The 18530-nt window shown below is 44.3% G+C and overlaps 2 protein-coding genes across 2 annotated transcripts in view; both read left to right on the forward strand.

The window, feature by feature from the left end:
* The window catches only part of ssu72 (SSU72 homolog, RNA polymerase II CTD phosphatase), an 86437-nt gene extending 74890 nt beyond the window's left edge, over nucleotides 1-11547 (forward strand). The window contains exons 3-5 of the mRNA XM_073031903.1: nucleotides 8537-8676; nucleotides 8768-8886; nucleotides 11241-11547. Of these exons, the coding sequence (XP_072888004.1) occupies nucleotides 8537-8676; nucleotides 8768-8886; nucleotides 11241-11342 (361 nt within the window). The 3' untranslated portion in view covers nucleotides 11343-11547. The remainder of the gene's footprint in view (nucleotides 1-8536; nucleotides 8677-8767; nucleotides 8887-11240) is intronic.
* Nucleotides 11548-11991: 444 nt separating this feature from the next.
* tmem240b (transmembrane protein 240b) lies at nucleotides 11992-17372 on the forward strand. The gene is made up of 4 exons (XM_073031904.1): nucleotides 11992-12144; nucleotides 12266-12372; nucleotides 13074-13282; nucleotides 15691-17372. The coding sequence occupies exons 1-4, from the start codon at nucleotides 12088-12090 to the stop codon at nucleotides 15837-15839; spliced, it is 522 nt and encodes a 173-aa protein (XP_072888005.1). The 5' UTR covers nucleotides 11992-12087; the 3' UTR covers nucleotides 15840-17372.
* The last annotated feature ends 1158 nt before the right edge of the window (nucleotides 17373-18530 follow it).

The following is an 18530-nucleotide window of genomic DNA, read 5'->3' on the forward strand; positions in this document are numbered from 1 at the left end:
AAAATGCTGGAGGATGAAGGGTCTTGGCCTGAAGCATTGACTGTTGCCTGACCTTCTGAGTTCCTCCAGCATTTTCTGTGTTTTACTCTGGATTTCCATCATCTGCAGAATCCCTTGTGTTACTGCATTTGCTATTTAAATGTTCTTGAATGTGTTTATATTACAACAGTATGAGATGGAGGGTGCTGCTTGCATTTTGACTAAATAAAAGCATTCATCATATCCTCAAACAAAAAGTCCCGTGGAAGTGTTTTCCCCTCATGGGATGCGGGCGGGCTTAGTTTCAGGAAAAGTTTGCCCCTTTAAGAATGAGATGAGTAATTCTTGGTCATGTGCCTTTGGAATTCCCTGTCCAATAGAGCTGTGAATGCTGAGTCATGTATTGCTGTTTTGAATGATAGAAAAGAAGCAGAAAACTGAAGTTGAGGCAAAGATTCAATGAGCTAAATTAATTGAGTGGCACAGCAGGCTTGAGGAGACGTTGGAATATCTTTAATCCTATTGCTAATGGTCCTTATTTTGCTTTCTCTATTGCTGTGTCCTAGGGTTCATTACTTTCTGTAAATAAGATCTTCTATTTAGCTTCTAAATTTAAAAAAAAATTAGTAATTTTTGTTTTACATAGTTGATATTCTCAGTTTTCAGTTGACTACTTCACAAATTTGTGGTGCATTTTTAAGATTGCTCCCGTGATAGAATAATGCTACCTACAAGTCTTCTGGTGTGATTGGCTTCTGGCGATTTGCTGACTTCAGTTTGCCAAGTCGTATTCCCTGAGGAAATAGTCATGATAATGCCGCGGTGACTGAAACGGCCAATGTAATTGCCACTTTGCCCAGGATTCAAAGCTGAGTGGTAAACGGTAGCAGCGTTCAGCAATCCTGGAAATAGACTTCATCTGTGCTGAAAGTGAAATTCAGGTTCATCTACCATCTGATTATATATCATCTGAATGCAAATTCACTCTGTTATCCATGTGTAATGGCTCGGTTTGCCAATTTATGTGCTTTTTTAACATCCATAGATATGCACTAATTCTCTTTGTATCCTGAGACTTCAGAATTGTAAACACAATCACATCTCCTCCCTGCAAGTAACTTAAAATTCTTAAATACTCATTTAGAATTTTTCTTTGAATTTAGCTTTCAGCTGCTGGTATCTTTTCTCCCCCTTCTACTCCTGAAAGTGTTGTTTTTGTCTAATATATACCTCTCATTTATTTTGAAATGCTTGGCAAGCCAGTGTTCTCGACTGTGTCTCCAGCTGCCCACAACTTTGCTGTTTGCCATTTTTGGTGACAGCAGCTATTTCCTTTAGGAGTTACTATGCTTTAAAATCATTCAATGTATTTGGAGATAGAATAAACCTTGCAAATGGTCACTGGCTTACTACTGGTAATGTCTTTCCAATCAGGATAGCTTCCATTTGTTTCTCTCTCCAGATATCTAGCAATCAATGCTACTGGTTTATATTACCCTAATTTTTCATGAGAATTGTATTTGGTATACATCTTTAAAAAATGTTAATTTTCCCGTACCCGTTGGAATCTTCGTGTTACACACAGTGTAAAGGGTTTAATTCCAGTGTGCATTTGTGTCTTCCTGATCCTGAATGTGCACAGAGGAGGAAATTGGGGAATTCTGTCACTTAACTTGCTGAGATATTGTTGCTCCATTTTCCAGTGCATAATGCTGGGTGGCCTGTTTGCCCACCTATCATTCCCTTGCGTCATCCTTTTCAAAACCGACCATTTTGAAAAACATCACAACATACAACTCCCCCTTTGGCTCCCCAGTCTCAGTGGTTTTTGCATAACATCAGCTTTATCTTTGCATCACCAACAATTTCAAACACTTCAGTGTTAATGATTGGTCGTCACCTTCTTACAGAATCCTCTGTCAAATTTCACCAGTAGGTTTTCCCCTAACAATTTTTGAAGTTCAGAGGATCTTATTTTATCTCTAAATGTCAGATTCAGGATTAATATTACTAGCATATGTTGTGAAATTTGTTGCTTTGCAGCAGCAGTATGATGCAAAACATAATTTTAAAATATTTTAAATTGCAACAAGTAGTGCAAAAAGAGCGAAAAAGAGAAAAAAGGTAACGTACATGGGTTCCTTGTCCATTCAGAAATCTGGCAGAGGGGAAGAAGCTGTTCCTAAAGCATTGTCTCTTCAGGCTCCTGTGCCACCACCTTGATGGTAGCAATGAGAAGAGGGTATGTCCTGGGCGATGAGGGTAATCTGAATTACTCAAAACATCTAAATGTCTAAATGTTCTTTGATTTTGTGCCATCTCCCTATTGCCAGAATTGTTATCAATTGACATGAAACCAGTGCAAGTTGTGCACTCGTTCTGTAAACCAGTGACCAATTCAACTGCCAGCATTCATAGTTTTCTAGCTAACATTACTGTAGCAATATTTCTGCAACGTTTCTGCATTTTAAGATCCAATTTGGAGGCCAAAATAAATGACTGGCCCTGTTTCAGTTAAAAACTTATTCCAGTGAAACCCTGCCTTTATACCTTGTTTAATGTAACGTTCAATGTTCATGGTCAGTGTTCTCTCCCACTACTACTCTTTCTAACCAATTGTATTTGGCTCCTATTTTAATGTCAGCTGAAGCCAAATTGGTCAAGTTTGTCATTGTTTCCCATGGTGACAAGTCATTACTGCTTCTGGATACGCTTCTCCATTCTATTTTATTCTTTTCAGATCTCTTTTTATTCTCTGAATCTTGAAAAGCTGGTTCAACCTTTTTATCTATTCTCTCCCCCCTCCTCCTTCCTTAGCACACATGTATCTGGGACATTGAGACCAGCGTGTTTTGAATGGAATCTTTATGTGCATTGTAGGTTGGGTTTGGATGTATTTCAGTATATTCTTAATGTGAGGATTTTGTCAGATGATGGCAGCTAAAAGGCACTTGATCTCTCCAAAGTAACTTGATATCCACTTGTAGTTTATATATTTTAACCATCTTTTATCAGATGAGCAGCTGGCTGTGAATAGGGAGAATGGACTGGATTTCTTTGGAAGGAATGAGAAGGCTGTTTAAAATGATAAATGCAACAGATTCTGCAGATGCTGGAAACCCAGAAAAACACACAGAGTGCTGGAGGAACTCAGCAGGTAAGGCAGCCTCTAGAGAGAGGTTTAAACTGTCGACGATTCAGGCTGAGAAAGGTCTTAATGAAGGGTCTCGGCTGGAAACATTGACTGTTTATTTCCCTCTATAGGTGCTGCTTAACCTGCTAAGTTGCTCCAGCATTTTATTTGTGGATCTGTTTAAAATGTTTTTATTAAGTGGATTCAGAAAATGTTGCTGCTTGTGGGTTGGGGGAAGAATTGTAAGTGGAACCCCTCAATAAAATAGTCAGCAATTAGAAATTCCAAAGGAACTTGATCAAAAGCATGGTGAGAATATGCAACACTCTACCACAGGCAGTCTGGATGCATGTGTAAGATAAATGGAGGAGAGTACGAGGGAGATAGAGTTTTGATAGATTTAGATAAAGGTGAGACTAGGCTTGAGTGGAGCATAAATACTGGCGTCAATTGTTTTAGTCAAATACCCTCTTTCTTTGCTATATATCCTAACATACCAGTCAAGTCCAGTTCGAGTTTATTATCATTCAATTGTACACATGTTTACTGCCAAATGAAACAATATTCCTCTGGACCAAGGTGCACAATACAGTACATATAACACACATGTAATGTTGTTACAAATTAATAAATAATGTGTATTTATGAGACAAGTTTAAACAGTATAATTCTACTGATGCTTCATATGTGATGAGACCTGGGTGGTGGCAGAGTTCAGCAGTCTCACATCCTGGGATAGAAGCTGTTTCCAATCTTAACAGTCCTTGTCCTAATACTACATTACCTCCTGCCTGATGGTAGGGGATCAAAGATTGTTGGATGTGGGGATCACTGACGATGCTAGGAACCCCACATTTGCAGTACTTCTGATGTTTAACACACTCTACATGTCAAGCAAGCTAGTATGGGAGCATTGAGTTTTTATCAATATTAAACTTTAACTCTTGCGTCTTATTGCTGGTTTTCCATATGGGAAGTAGGAATGACATTTTTCCGGAGACCATCTACTCCGGATAGGTAGCACGTTTGTTTTTTTTGGATAAGTGATCAGGCCTGAATTGCTGTTACGGTTTGATGAAACATTTTGTTTTAAATCCTGGAATATTATTACCATCTAATTTGTGGCCTACTCATATTGAAGATGTATTTGCACATTAATGTAGAGAAACTGAAGCATGTATCACCTTGTGCAGTAACATTGTGAAGGGCTTGCCTTCAGAATTTGCCATGGGCACAACTTGAAATGCAGAGAAGTGACAGCGTTTGGAGATGATGTAGGCTGACGGAAGGGGCAGGCACGTGGAAAAGCAGAGAATTTTAGTGAGAGGATAAAGGGTGATAAAAATGGAATAGTAGTGTTAAAACGGTAGTGTGAAAACAGGCAGATCAGAAGGTATTTGTGTACAAAGCAGAAGAAATTATCAAATCAGTTAATAAGTTCTTTGTACTTCATAAATTGAGATTAGTATCCCAGCTTCCTGGATTTGGGAATATCCTTGCATTCCCACTCCTGTTTAATGACACCCAAAAGAAGTCTGTATGGAGATCAATGTAGAAAGACTAGGTTGTCCAATGAGTAACCTTAGTTCTCAGCAAAGACTGGGAGACTGCGCGCTCTGCAACAACTGTCCTCAGCTGCATGGGTGTGAAGGAGAACAAAAACAGAATTCACCTCTGAAACATGGGGTGGAGAATGTCATATCAAATAGCACTTTGCTTCTAGGTAAAATACAGTGAGAAACTTTTATAAATGCTCCTTGTACATATTTATGCTGAATACAACTTTGAGTGACAACTATTACTTATTTCCATTCTGCTTATTCAGGGAGTACTTGAAAAATAATTAATCCTGAACAAAGTTGTTCAATTTGTGGGTGGCACGATAGCATAGTGGTCAGCATAACTCTATTACAGCGCCAGTAATCCGGGTTGAATTCCGTTCCTGTCTGTAAGGAGTTTGTATGTCCTCCCCATGATTGCATGGGTTTCCTCTGGGTGCTCCAGTTTCTTCCCACCTTCCAAAGGTGTGCTAGTTGATGGGTTACATGGGTGCAGTTGGACGCTGTGGGCTCGCTGGGCTGGAAAAGCCTGTTACCATGCTGTATTTCAGAAATAAATAAAGTAGAGCCATTCACGAAGATATATTTAAGGAGGAAAATTGCTTGACAATGACACATAGGTTGTCAAGCCCACCATTCTTGTTGGGTTGACTGAGCGAGATCAGAATCTGCAATCAATATTGTGTGGTTGCCTAGTGTGTGTGATTTGTAATGGGAAAAAGCCTATTTGAGTGTTAAAGCTCTGCTTTTTAAAATTCATGTACAGTCACCTCACCACTGGGTTCCTCCAAGTTCAATGTACACGCTCCCTTCCTAAATTGTGAATCCAGCAGCTGCTGATGAGTACTATGCATCAGTGAATGGTCCTTCGAGTGGGTGAGGTTTGACAAGTGATCTGAGACCCAGCTGGGAAAGGTTCTGTGCTGCAGTCAATCTGTTTAAAGCCCTTCTCTCCTTCCCCATTCAACTACAGGCCAACCTAGTGATAGGTGGTAGATATTTTCTTCAGCATGTAGCCTCCTACCCCTCCCAATTCCCAAGCTGATCTGTGGGCCTGTGCTTTAAATGCACACCCAGTACAGGCTTTTATATTTGGATTTCTCCAAGCTTGAAATTATTTGTCCATTATTCAAATGAAAATTTAAGAAGTATAAAAAGTTTTTGGTGGAAAATTTGAGCTTCTGAGACCACTGCCAGCTTACCAGAGAGCAGTTTTCCATGTTCAATGTGCTCAATACTTGAATTGAGGAGTACTCATTAAAGATTTCACTGGGCAAGAATGGTGAAGTGCATGCTGTGTAGGGGACAACTTCTGCGTTTAACCAAATGTAACTAGTCAGAACACTGCACTAATCTAATCCAGTCTGGTTAATTGCCATCACCTTTCAGAACATTAATGTGTAATCACTAGTGTTCTCTGGCTAGTTGTGTATTTGTAATAAATGTTTGAGTTCAGCAGAATGTTTTGGTTGTTTCATTATCATAGGTTCTCGATGTCTGCTTTGGTTTTAATTTGCATTAACATTTGCAGCCAACACGGAGTTTTTGATGGTGCCAAGTTTCTGGTCAGTTCTTCAACCTGTGGTAATTAATCTTATCATGGAGCCAAGCAAAGAAATGAGGTGAGATGTTGAGGTTGAGAGGCAACTGGCATGAATATTTATTGCATACTGTCCTACACGTGTAATTTCTACCACATGACACTACTTTCATGTACAACCTCCAAATAACCATCTTTTTAATTCATAAGTCTTGATTTCCTGCACTTTCCCCTTCCAGATGCTCAGTAAATGTTTTCATACTACAACATGACACTTGCTGTCCTTGGCATAGAGGACAACAATGTCACCACTCCTCCGCTACAATCATCTCACTAGTAGACTTTCCACTTCATCTTTACTTAAGGCACTGACAGTTAATCAGTGACCTTTGCTGCTTGCCCATCGCTCACTGTGACCCTACAGAGGTTTATAGACTCTCTCTTTCTGGGGGTTCCCAGCCGACCATTTTCAGATTGGCATTGACTACAGACCATAGATATTAAGAGCTGCTAGCTAGCATTTATCATCTTAAGGAAGGAAGTAAACAGTCAACATTTTAACAGGACTCACGAAGGGTCTTGGCCTGAAACCTCAACAGTTTATCTCCCTCCATTAATGCTGCCTAACTTGTTGAGTTCCTGCGGCATCTTGTATCCATCGAGTGGACCAGGCAGAAGTGTGAAGCTGTGTCCTAAATCCCTTGGCAGTAAAGATATGTGACTTGATTACCCCAGTGCTAGTTATTAGCCCCTCACATTTACCTACCTTACAAAGAGGTTTGTCAAATTCTTGTAAAATATCCTGAAGACTGAAGCCAAGAAGGTTGATGGGCATCTTTGGTGCAGATGTTTCTGCCCCAACATCCCCCGATGAGGCTGGCATCAGTTTCTTTATTTCAAGTAGGTGTCAGCTTTTCAAAGGAAGTCATTTTTAGTTCAAAGTATTAACTTTTAATGGGAATTTGGGTACATTGTCATTTGTACTGAGTGAGTTACAAGGAATTTGAAGCTAATGTAATGACATAAGCAGTTTAACTGATACAATGTGTAAAACTCGAGCAGGTTAGCAATCTGTGTGAGTGATTAATTCCTGCATTAAACCTAAAGCCATTTGCTGCTTATAGAGGCCCAGTGCATGCAATTCAATGGCACTCAAAGCACAGTAGCATTAGAAATTAAATGCAGCCTATCATACTCCAATGAGTATTGCCAAGACCAGTACTTAATCATGTGTGAAACTGGGCTAAGTGATACTAGACCACATTGATACTCACATTTGTGTAGTGCTGCTGCAAGTTTTCCTGCACTTGAAGGTTTTTACCTCATACCTTTTCTTTCAATGAAGGACTTTTATTTTTGTCAATATATAAAAACTAAGTTAACTATGTGTGTCCATTGTTGGCCATGGTTAAAAGGATATTCCATATCCCAAATCATTAAGCATTTTTTGTTTAGCAAAAACCCACATAATCTGATGGAAATCTTATACTTTACTTTCTAACTAACTTGCTGTTGAGCTGCAGGAGAGAAATCCAGACCTGATGAAGTGTTTTTGCCTGAAACGTCATCTGTTTATTTCCCTCCGTAGATGCTGCCTACTTGCAGGGTTCTCCAGCATTCTGTGTTGTAACTTTGATCATGTGACTGACCTTCAGCTGAACACCAGGCAAATCTTATAATATCACATTGCTTCAGACATGTTGATTTGTGACAGAGTATTGGGGATAATTTCTCTCACTGAGGGCCATCTATAACTAAAAAAAAATCATTTGTTCGCAGCAGTAATCAAACCATCAGACTTCCTATGCTGTAACCATCTGTTTACAATGCATTGATCTGGATTTTGTTATGATCTCACCTGTGTAATTGTGCCATATATGCCAACAGGCAGGCATTTTGCTTTCATGTTTTTAAATTTAAATAGGGTTGACATAAAATATTTGAAGCAAGGTAGTTTCTCTTAAGGATCATAAAACATCCCTGCTTGAACTTTAAAATAGCAGTTGATTGCAAAAACCAGAATATGTATTACTTGGAGCCAAAATACCCTATTTTCAGTATGTCAGCAGGCTGCATCTGCTGTAGCTTGTCCAAGTTGCATTACTTGTTCGCAAGAGACTCTTGAACAAAACTTGTCCTATTTTGGGGTGCTTGTTCTTTTAATGATGTAGGCAACTATTGATTTACGAGCCAGTAAGAATGTCTACCCTGTTATTTAGAATTGCAACTAACACAAGTTTTGGTTGCAAATAGTAATCTTACCTGTTATTGTATGTCTTATAGTTTATTCAATGTGCATCTTTAAGTTCCTTAACTTTAGTCCAGATATACACAGAATGGGATTCTCCATATGTTGGATAGAAACAAGAGGATAAAATCTCGACCAGAGCGTTTCCAGACCTGCAAAGACCAGTTTGATCTGATAGTGACGTGTGAGGAGCGTGTGTACGATCAGGTGCTTGAAGGTAAAATGGCCATCCCTTGTGTTCGCCACGCCGTTGACCTAGATGCTTGTGAAACGTGGTTTGCTGATGCCCCCATCTTGTGATTTCCCAGATCTGAATTCAAGAGAACAGGAGACATTCCAGTCAGTGCATGTCATAAACGTGGACATTCAGGATAATCATGAAGAAGCCACAATTGGAGCTTTCCTCATATGTGAACTGTGCCAGTGTGTAAGTGTTTACACTTTTGTGTGTTGGGAGCGTGGGGAAGGAATGTGAAAGAGCACTCAGCACAGAATTACGTCCAACAATCAACCCAAGTGGGATTGTTCCCCGGCCAAATGCATGCCGGTGGATTTGTCAGTTGTTTAACTGGTACGATTTCTTCACAGTACAACATGACTTTCTGTCGCTTGAGCAGTGAATGTGGAATATTCCTTGATGCAGCTCATTGCTGTCTGATGGGTGCAATTCAGTACATGCTGCAGCTGGACCTTTTTTTTAAACCAGAGTTGATACTTGCCAGTTTTTTAAGTTACTATTGTGACTGAGCAGCCAACATTAGGTGTTTTCATTTGATACTCCACCTTTGTCACTAACTGCAACTTCAACCGGGGCCATAGTCTCACCAAAACAATTAAGTTTGATTCCTGCCAACCAAGTTAGGAGAAGCATCGATGACTTGGGTTCTATTGTCAGTACCAAAATGTTGAGGTGCTCATGTGTAAAATAAAATCAGTGGCATTCAATTCACTCATTACCCATCTTAACCAGCCTTTCACATTCCACACCTCGTGTGCAACAAGAAACTCGTGGCTCAGTAGTGGTCTTCAACAAGGCTGTGAATCACGGTGTGGAGATGCTGGAATCCCAGATAGCTGAAAGTGCTCTGGAATCCGAGGTTGAACTCCAGTTCACTATAACATGCAAGTCTAACCTATTAGGAGCAAATATCCAATCACCGTTTCATTATTGTGCTATAACACCAGCACCCACGAATAACTCTTAAATGTAGACATTTAGGAAGGAAAATTAAGAGTTTCTAGTTCTGGTTGAGCTTATTCAGCGCTCACTCAGCTGTGGAATTCTTTGGGAAGCTCTGTACTCATGGAAGTATTGGATAAACTTCCATGCTGTTAATAGGGGATCAATCCATCATAAACCCAAGAAAGCCCCCAGCTCTTGGACATCCCATGGTCCCAGTAGGAAATGCATTCTGGATTTTAGTGCAATGTGTTTGGGGACCTCTCTATTGCTGCCGCCTCAGCGAGGGGAGATGAAATTGTGCATATTCCATTACAATGGCATAGTGGCCTATAGCAGGGAGCTTACTTCTTAGCCCTTATTCACTCCCTTCCCACTAAATGAGAGGCTCAGTACAGGGCCTAAAAACCAAGGGCTCCAGAGAATACAGTGCTTAGTTTAATGCATTCTAAAAACCAGTAAATAATCTCAATATTCGCTTTAGTTTGAGCATCATGGTTACCATCCTAACATGAAGCCCGAGTACTTAATTTTTACAATGGCTGTGTTACTCTTTGCTGTTTAAAATTAGTTGCTGTACTTAATATATTTGTAACAATACCCTGATTTTTTTAAACATTGTTTTCTCATATTTTTTGGTTTTTCTGGTGGGGGAAGAAAGTGTAAATGGGACGGGGGGGGGGGGGGGGAGGTTGGAGAATCCCAACAAGATGAACGAAAGCCAAATTCTACAGACGTTGGAAATCAGAAACACAGTAAATGCTAAGCAATAAAACTGGGCAGATGGAGCGGCTTTTATGGAAAAGACTCCGCAATCCCGCGGAAGGGTCTCGCCCGAAACGTCCATTGTACTCCTTTCCGTAGATGTTGCCTGGCCTGCTGAGTTCGTCCAGCTTCGTGTGTGTTGCTCAGATTTCCAGCCTCTGCAGATTTTCTCTTGTTTGTCTATGGGAAGAGGAATTGACGGGGCTTTCTTTGGGTTGAAGCCCTGTATTGTTCAGAGTGGAGGAGGGGAAATGGTCAGTATGAAGAAGAACGGAGGGAGGTTTCCTCTCTCATATATTGGCCATCTCATTTCACACTCCGTCCTGGTGCGGGGTTTCGAACCGAAACATCGACAATTCCACCCCGCCCCCACCGCCAACTAATGCTGCTCCGATTCCGGCACCTGCAATCTCTTGTCCCCGGTATATGTCAGAAATCCTCAGGTTCCGACAGCATCTGTGAAGAGAGAAGCGGAGCGAACTTTGCAGGACATTGACCTTGAGAACTGTGTCGGGCTCCCTCAGCCTGCACCTTCCCCCTAGTGTGGGTGTCAGTGGGGAGGGAGGTGAGGGGAGCAGGGGGAAAACGAGCAACCAAGTTTCTACTAGTGTTGGGAAGGTTCAAAGAACCCTGCTGAACTACACCTGGGACTTTGCATTTCCTACACCCCCTGCTTTCCTGAGTTCCCAATTTAACCGTTGACCTGGAAGAGGTCAGCCAAGGATCGGGGCCTCATTGTCCCACAAATATCTCCATCTGCCCCCCACGCCCCCTGCTCCCCCCCCCCCCCCAGCACTGTGATAAACGCTGACCTTAGCCATGTTTGTCCCGTTTAGATTCAGCGCACCGAGGACATGGAGAATGAAATCGATGAGCTGATCCAGGAGCTGGAAGAGAAGAGCGGCCGGACCTTCCTGCACACCGTCTGTTTCTACTGAGGGGGCAGGGCAGGAGAGGGCGCGCAGGTCTTTTGCCGCCGCTGCAGTGCTGATCTGTATATAATTTATAGTCTATTTTAAGTTTGAATCGCTGCTCGGCGCGGGTCCTGTGATGTGTCCGAAAGAATCTCTTGTAGAGCGGGTCTGACGTTGGCGCAAAGTGTATCCAACATGAAGCTTCATTAAAAACAAAACCATGGCCGGAGTCCAGTCCTCAGTCTCTCTTTATTTCTCAGGTTTTACAACAGAAGACTTTTTTGGTTGGGGGGGGGGGTCGGGAATGGGAGGGGTGGGGAGGAGGAGGGTCGCTGATTTCCCCGGTTCAGGGCGAAAGAGGGAGCTGGGATTGGCGGGAGACGTGGTGCGGAATACAAATGTGCAGCGGCATCGTCGCGGCTGCCAGTCGGCAGGGCGACGGCGGCACAGGCGGCCCCCACCGCGCTGCTGAAGGTCCCTTACGCTGGGGGTGGCTGCTTCACCCCTCCCCAGCAACCCCTTTCTCACCTCCTCCCCCTGCCTCTGAATTATTTATCGTCTGTGGGGCGGATCAATTGTTAAACTGCGGCAGCGAACCAATGTGGCGCATGTGAGGGAGTGTGGAGCCGACTGCTGGTCCAGGGGAGGGAGGGGAGGGGAGGGAGGGGGGAGAGTGAGTGAGTGTGAGTGTGTGTGGGGAGGGGGGGTAACCGGCCGCGCACTCCCGGGACAGCTAGAGTCCGTCAGCAGCCAAGAGACATTGCGATTTATGCTTCCTACCGCCAACACCATGATCTTCATGTTCGTAGGGACGTCGATGGTGATGGTGAGTGAGCAGCGGCTCGCTGCATGCTGTGTTGCGGCGGTTTGCGGCGGCCGCCCTCTCGGCACTGCTCCGGCCGAAGCCCTCACCTGCTCTGCTTCTTGCTTTGTCCGCTCTCTTGCAGGCCATAGCTTGCATCGTGGACATGAACGCTCTGCTCGACCGATTCCACAATTACATCCTGCCGCACCTGCGCGGCGAAGACCGGGTCTGTCACTGCAACTGTGGAAGGTAAAGCGAGCCGAGCCGGGCCGGCTCCTCTCCTGTCACCTCGCTCTCCTCCGCCGTTTCATCCCCGTCACCTCGGCCCCGCTGGCCCTGCAGCTCCCTCTCCCTCCCCCCTGCTTCAACCTTGCCCTCTTCTCTCCGTCACCCGCAGCCCGCAACTCATGGCCTCTGCCCTCACCCACGCATTCCCCCCCATCCTTTCTCGCCTCTCTGCCCCTCCTCTTGCCCAGCCCGCTTCACCCCACCTCCTCCACCCCATCTCGCTCCCCCACCCATGCCACAGCTTCCGGCGCTTTTGCCACACTTCACTCTTTCCTCTCCCTCACTTACTCCCTCCACTAACTCGCTTCCCCTCTCTCGCCCTCTTCTGACTCGCTCCCTCTCTCTCCTCTAACCGGTTCCTCCTTTTTCTCTCCTTCCTCTCCCCCCTCCCAACTTGCTCTCCCTCTTCTTGTAAACTTGCTCCTCCTCTTTCCCTCTAACTTCCTTTCTCTCTCCCTCTAACCTTTCCCTCCTCTCCTCTAATTTGCTCCCCCTCCCTCCTCTCTCTGCCTTCTCGAATTTGTTTCCCCTCCTCGCTCACTCCCTCCCCCTTTGCTCCCTTCTCGCTCCCTCCTTGCTCCCTTCCTCTCTCCCTCCGCTCCCTCCCTCTTCGCTCCCTCCTCTAACTCGCTTCCCCCCCCCCCCCCACCCCGCTCTTTCAGACACCACATTCACTACGTGATTCCTTACGATGCCGATCAGTCTGTGGTCGACTCCTCAGAAAATTACTTTGTGACGGACAATGTGACGAAGCAGGAGATTGACCTGATGCTGGGGCTGTTGCTGGGCTTCTGCATCAGCTGGTTTCTGGTGTGGATGGACGGTGTCCTGCAGTGTGTGCTCCGGGCATGGAGGACGAACAGGCGTTATGGTGAGTGGATCCGTGAGGAAATGCCGACCGGCTGTGACCGACAATCTGCTCCTTCCATTAAATTTGAGTGAGGCGCAATAACTCAGGCCAAGGGAGCAGACATTGAGATATTTTGACAGAGAAATTTGGGAGAATGTGACCTTGTCTGCTTTAGTCAGATGATTCTGACATTGGGTGCAATGATATGGTTTGGTGTTACACTGCCATGTGCACTCAATCCTGCATCTAAACCCAAACAGTTCCTAATCCCTTTCCTAATGGTTGGTACAAATGTGAAGCAAAGCCCTCCACTGAAATGTTAGTGATTTCTCTACAGAGGCGGCCTGAGCATTTCCAGCACTGTGTTTTCATTTCAGGTGTGTGCAGCAGTTTCCTTTTGGAAAAAGTAGGACCATCAGATCTGTGGAGGAGGAACATCTTAACTTTTGCACTTTTTGGATTGTTTGCTCCTAGTAACCTGACAAGCCTCCAGGGATTAGAGATTAGCTTTACTCTCAGCCTCGGAACACACAGTGAGATGTGTCGTTTAAGTCAAATCAACTCAGCGAGGATTTGTCGCCGGAGGCAGCGTAACATGCCCACAACTCACTACTATGTACATCTTTGGAATGTGGGAGGAAAGCAGAGCAGCTGGAAGAAACCCAGGTGGTAATGGGGGAGAACGTGCAAACTCCTTACAGACAGCGGCAGGAATTGAATCCCCAGCACTGACACTGCGCCACCTCCAGCACAAACCAAACGATTCCATTTACACTGAAGGGTGAACTATGCAAAGGGAGCTCGAGGGGATACCTCTTCACTCAGAGGATGGTAAGAGTGTGGAACGAACCATCAGCGGAAGTGGTGGATATGGGCTCGGTTTCAACATTTAAGTTTAGATATGTACATGGATGGAGGTGTGTTGGATGACTTGGTTCAGGTATGGGTTGATGGAACAAAGCAGTATGGACTAACCTTCATCAGTCAATGAAAGCAAGCATGCAGGTACAGTAGGCAGTGAAGAAAGCTAATGGCATGCTGGCCTTTATAACAAGAGGAATTGAGTATAGGAGTAAAGAGGTCCTTCTGCAGCTGTACAGGGCCCTGGTGAGACCCCACCTGGAGTATTGTATGCAGTTTTGGTCTCCAAATTTGAGGAAGGAAATTCTTGCTATTGAGGGAGTGCAGCGTAGGTTCACAAGATTAATTCCCGGAATGGCGGGACTGTCATATGTTGAAAGATTGGAGCGACTGGGCTTGTATACACTGGAATTTAGAAGGATGAGAGGGGATCTGATTGAGACATACAAGATTATTAAGGGATTGGACACACTGGAGGCAGGAATCATGTTCCCGCTGATGGGTGAGTCCAGAACGAGAGGCCACAGTTTAAGAATAAGGGGTAGGCCATTTAGAACTGAGATGCGGAAAGAGAGTGGTGGATATGTGGAATGCTCTGCCCCAGAAGGCAGAGGAGGCCAAGTCTCTGGATGCATTCAAGAGAGAGTTAGATAGAGCTCTTATAGATAGCGGGGTCAAGGGATATGGGGAGAGGGCAAGAACGGGGTACTGGTTGTGTATGATCAGCCATGATCACAGTGAATAGTGGTGCTGGCTAGAAGGGCCGAACGGCCTACTTCTGCACCTATTGACTAGATGGGCTGAAAGGCCTTCTGTGCTGTAGTGCTATATGACTATGGATTGTGCTGGAGCAGCCCACAAATGTCGCCACTCTTTCAGCACCAATATAGCATGTTTGTAACTTACTAACCTTATCCATATGTGTCTTGAACATGGGAGGAAACCTACATGGTTTCGGGTGGGTGGGTAATGTACAAACTCCTTACAAGCTCCGGCAACAGTTGAACCCTGATCATTGAGAGCTGGCTTAAAAGTAATTACTCTGGCCATTAGTGCCTCAGCATCAGTTCTTCACGCACTCCTAAACTTGGTGGAAGTCTCACTCTTGTATCAGTTGTGTCTCCATGGGTACCGTTCATGTGTCTGAGTCAAATCAGTGTTGATTCCAGTCTCACACCAGTGCTGTGACAGCTTAGAGCAGGGCTGAGGACGTGCTACATCAAACCATTACCTTGGTACTTTTACCCAGAAGAATGCCCACAGCAATGATAATTGGTGGCTGATGGCAGCCCTGACCTGATGGGACTGAGGAGCCCATTCTGTCCTCTGTGACTGTTTTTTAGAAGAGCAGGGAAGTTACACTGGGCTGACCTTTGTCCTGTTTTAAAGGTGGTTTTAAAACAGCCTTAGACCTGAAATATTTCCTGTTTCTCTCTCCACAGATGTTGCCTGACCGAGATTTTCCAGCATCCACGGAATTGTTTTTTGAAAAGGAATATTTTTTTAAGGTCTTTGAAAGCGTCTGCGCTCTCCTCTCTAAACGGCTGCCCTGTGCCATTTTCTTTCAGATGATTCCTGGTCCTGGATCCCGAGGTTATGTAATCTGAAGGATTTTAGGAGGCGCTCCCACCGTCAGTACGAGGAATCTGCGGGGAACATGGTGCACATCAAACAGAAACTGTATCACAATGGGCACCCGAGCCCTCGACACCTGTAACCTTCAACTGCCAGAAGCTGGGACTCGAAACGAGGAGCCTGTGTAGACTCCAAATCCTTTTAAAAAAAACAGATCAAAACCACTGCTGCTGATGATGAGATGGCAGATGCCCTCAGCCAGAGTGATCTGTACATTCTGTAAATACCCTGGGTTACAGCCCAAAGCAGCTGCTTCTCTGTAATCGTTTCTTATTTTGAGTACTTACACCGAGGGGTGCTTCAAAATGACTCAATGGTAATCTGGTTTTAACTTTTTTGCAAACCTTCTCATCACATTAATATTTGCTGCCACCTCCCCTCCCTGCCTGTAAACATGGAACTCCCTCCATCCATCAGCAAACCAGATTTGGTGCACTTTGATAAAGCAGTGTTTCTTTCCAAAAATCACCTTTTAAGGCCCACAGTTGGTGGAGGATATGCGGTTGGCCCAGGTGATTGCACCAGCCTGCCAGGTGTTGGCCCTGGGATCACGGTGGAGCAAGAGCCAAGTGTGAGAAGGCGGAGATAGATGTTTCTCCATCCTGTTGGTTTACACCTTGAATGCGTTTGCGAGGCAGAGACGGGATTTTTTAAAATTTGAAAATGGAAAGGTTTAGATCTGAGGTGACTGCGGTGCCTAGCAGTAGGAGCCATGGGTCCATCACCAGGTAAGGGATTCGAGGGCAAAAAGTCACATCACAGGCCCTTTGCACTGAAGGGATTTAGAGCTGTACGATTCTGCAGATTGTGACCCAAGAACAAGTGTAAAAAAAAACATTTAATAGTCTACAGCATTCTGTACAACCCATCATTAAAAATATAAATTCCCATGGCTTCTCCTTTTATTGAAGTTTAATATTGCAACAGACAGAGCAAGAAGTTTTATAAATTTGTAATTTTTTGTGTAGTTAAATGTGATGGCTGTTAAATTGCCTCTTTCTGTCAAACCTCTTTCCTGCATCTTTTCCCTACTGCCTCCACCTCTGATGCAGGAGTTTTCACTGCATAACCTTTCAGCCCTAACTCAACATCTCTCCCCACCCCTACCCCCCGAACCAGAAGGCTGGTTCAAGCCTGTAGTGATCCAGTTACCCATGGGTCATTGCTGTCTGATAGGAGACTTAATTACCAGGGGTTGGGATGTGTACCTAGCGTAGAAGACGAGGGCGGTAGGTGGAAATCGTTTGGCAACACAATAAACTGGGCAGTCCAGTCCATTTGAACTGTAGCCTTGAATTGGTCACTTCATAGGAACAACAGTAAATGCCATAACTCTCCGGAAAGCCAGTTGTACATCCATGATGGTGACGTCTCTTGGGTACCTGGATTCTAACTGGGAGAAGAGATCAGAGAAAGCGAGGTGTGTGAGCTGTTCTGACATGTTTTATCATTGACTCTTTGCAGTAGTGTTGATTTGTTATCTTGTTGAAATGTGTGTGAAATGTGTAAGGGTGCGAAGTTGGATGGAGGCACAAAAATGCTTAAAAAAACGTGGAACAGGTGAATGTGAAACGTGTCAGCGAAAAAAAAATTAAAAAAGTGATTTCAATGTGAATTTGTGTAAAGATTAGAATTCTTTCCCCCCCGTGTTGTGCCAGAATTCCATTGAGACAGATCACCAATGCCCGTAGGAATTAGTGGAGCTGTTTGTGCCACAGACTGTGCTTGCTAACCAGAGCCCTGCTGGCAGAGGCATAGCTGGCGAGCACGCCACAAGGACACAGCAACTGATGTTGCTGGCCCACAGTCTCGAGCAGCTGGGCTCAATCCTGACCTTCCGTGCCATATTTGCAGAATTTGCACAATCTCCCAGTGGATTTCTTCCAAATCAATAAAGCAAAGTTGGCAAGGATGTGAAAGGTTAAGTTGTGAGAGTAGAGTGGAATTGGTTTGCTGGGGGCTGGCAAGGGTCTGATGGACCAAATGGCATCTTTCTGTGCTGTAATGTATTGCGCTAGGTCAATCTGATTACCAGAACTGTTAACTAGTCTTGCTGGCAGAGTTGAACCAGGGACCCTGTTAGCAGCACTATTCCTGGTAACAGGAATGTTGTTGCCAGCTCCTGTATCCAGTTCATCTTCAGTCAGTCAAAACAACGACCACAGTAATGTAGAATAGAATATGGCAACCACTATGAATTTGGGGTGGGGTGGGGGGGGGGGGGCGCAGATTTCTTTTGAAGGAGTGTGTGGGAGAAACCAAGTCAGCTATAATTACAATGTAGAAGGTGCTGATGAAAGGTCTCGGGCTGAAACATTGATTCTTTATTCCTTTCTGACGCTGCCTGACCTGCTGAGTTCCTCCAGCATTTTGTGTGTGTTACTCTGGGTTTCCAGCATCTGCAGAATCTCTTGTATTTAGAAAGTAGAAGGTCCAATTGGCCTAAGCTGGTATTTAACCTCTGCCTGCCCACCAAACCCCTCTTCAAACTAATAGTGTTATCATAATAGTCTCTGCTTCTATCACTGAGTGGGTGTTGTCATCTTGTTGAGCCCATTAGCCCGACTTGGCGTAGGGCAATAACAGCAGCGTGCCACTCCTGTGTCCTCGGCCCAGAATGCTGATCTTGGCCATGGTTATCTTCATATACTAACATCTTACAAATTCATTTAAAAATTTAAACGCACTCTCCTAAATCTTAGATTTAAAGCTATAGCCCCTTTCCCTCCCCATCCATCGCAAGGTTGGGCTATGTTTAGTTTTTTTTAAAGCT

This window comes from Hemitrygon akajei, chromosome 29 (genome assembly GCF_048418815.1).
Source record: "Hemitrygon akajei chromosome 29, sHemAka1.3, whole genome shotgun sequence".
NCBI classification, from domain to species: domain Eukaryota; kingdom Metazoa; phylum Chordata; class Chondrichthyes; order Myliobatiformes; family Dasyatidae; genus Hemitrygon; species Hemitrygon akajei.

Bases quoted from the DNA above. Each gene is read 5' to 3' on its own strand.
- tmem240b (XM_073031904.1), top strand. From the start codon at position 12,088: ATGCTTCCTACCGCCAACACCATGATCTTCATGTTCGTAGGGACGTCG. The intron at 12,373-13,073 runs GTAAAGCGAGCC...CCGCTCTTTCAG, and splicing joins TGTCACTGCAACTGTGGAAG to ACACCACATTCACTACGTGA. The intron at 13,283-15,690 runs GTGAGTGGATCC...ATTTTCTTTCAG, and splicing joins GAGGACGAACAGGCGTTATG to ATGATTCCTGGTCCTGGATC.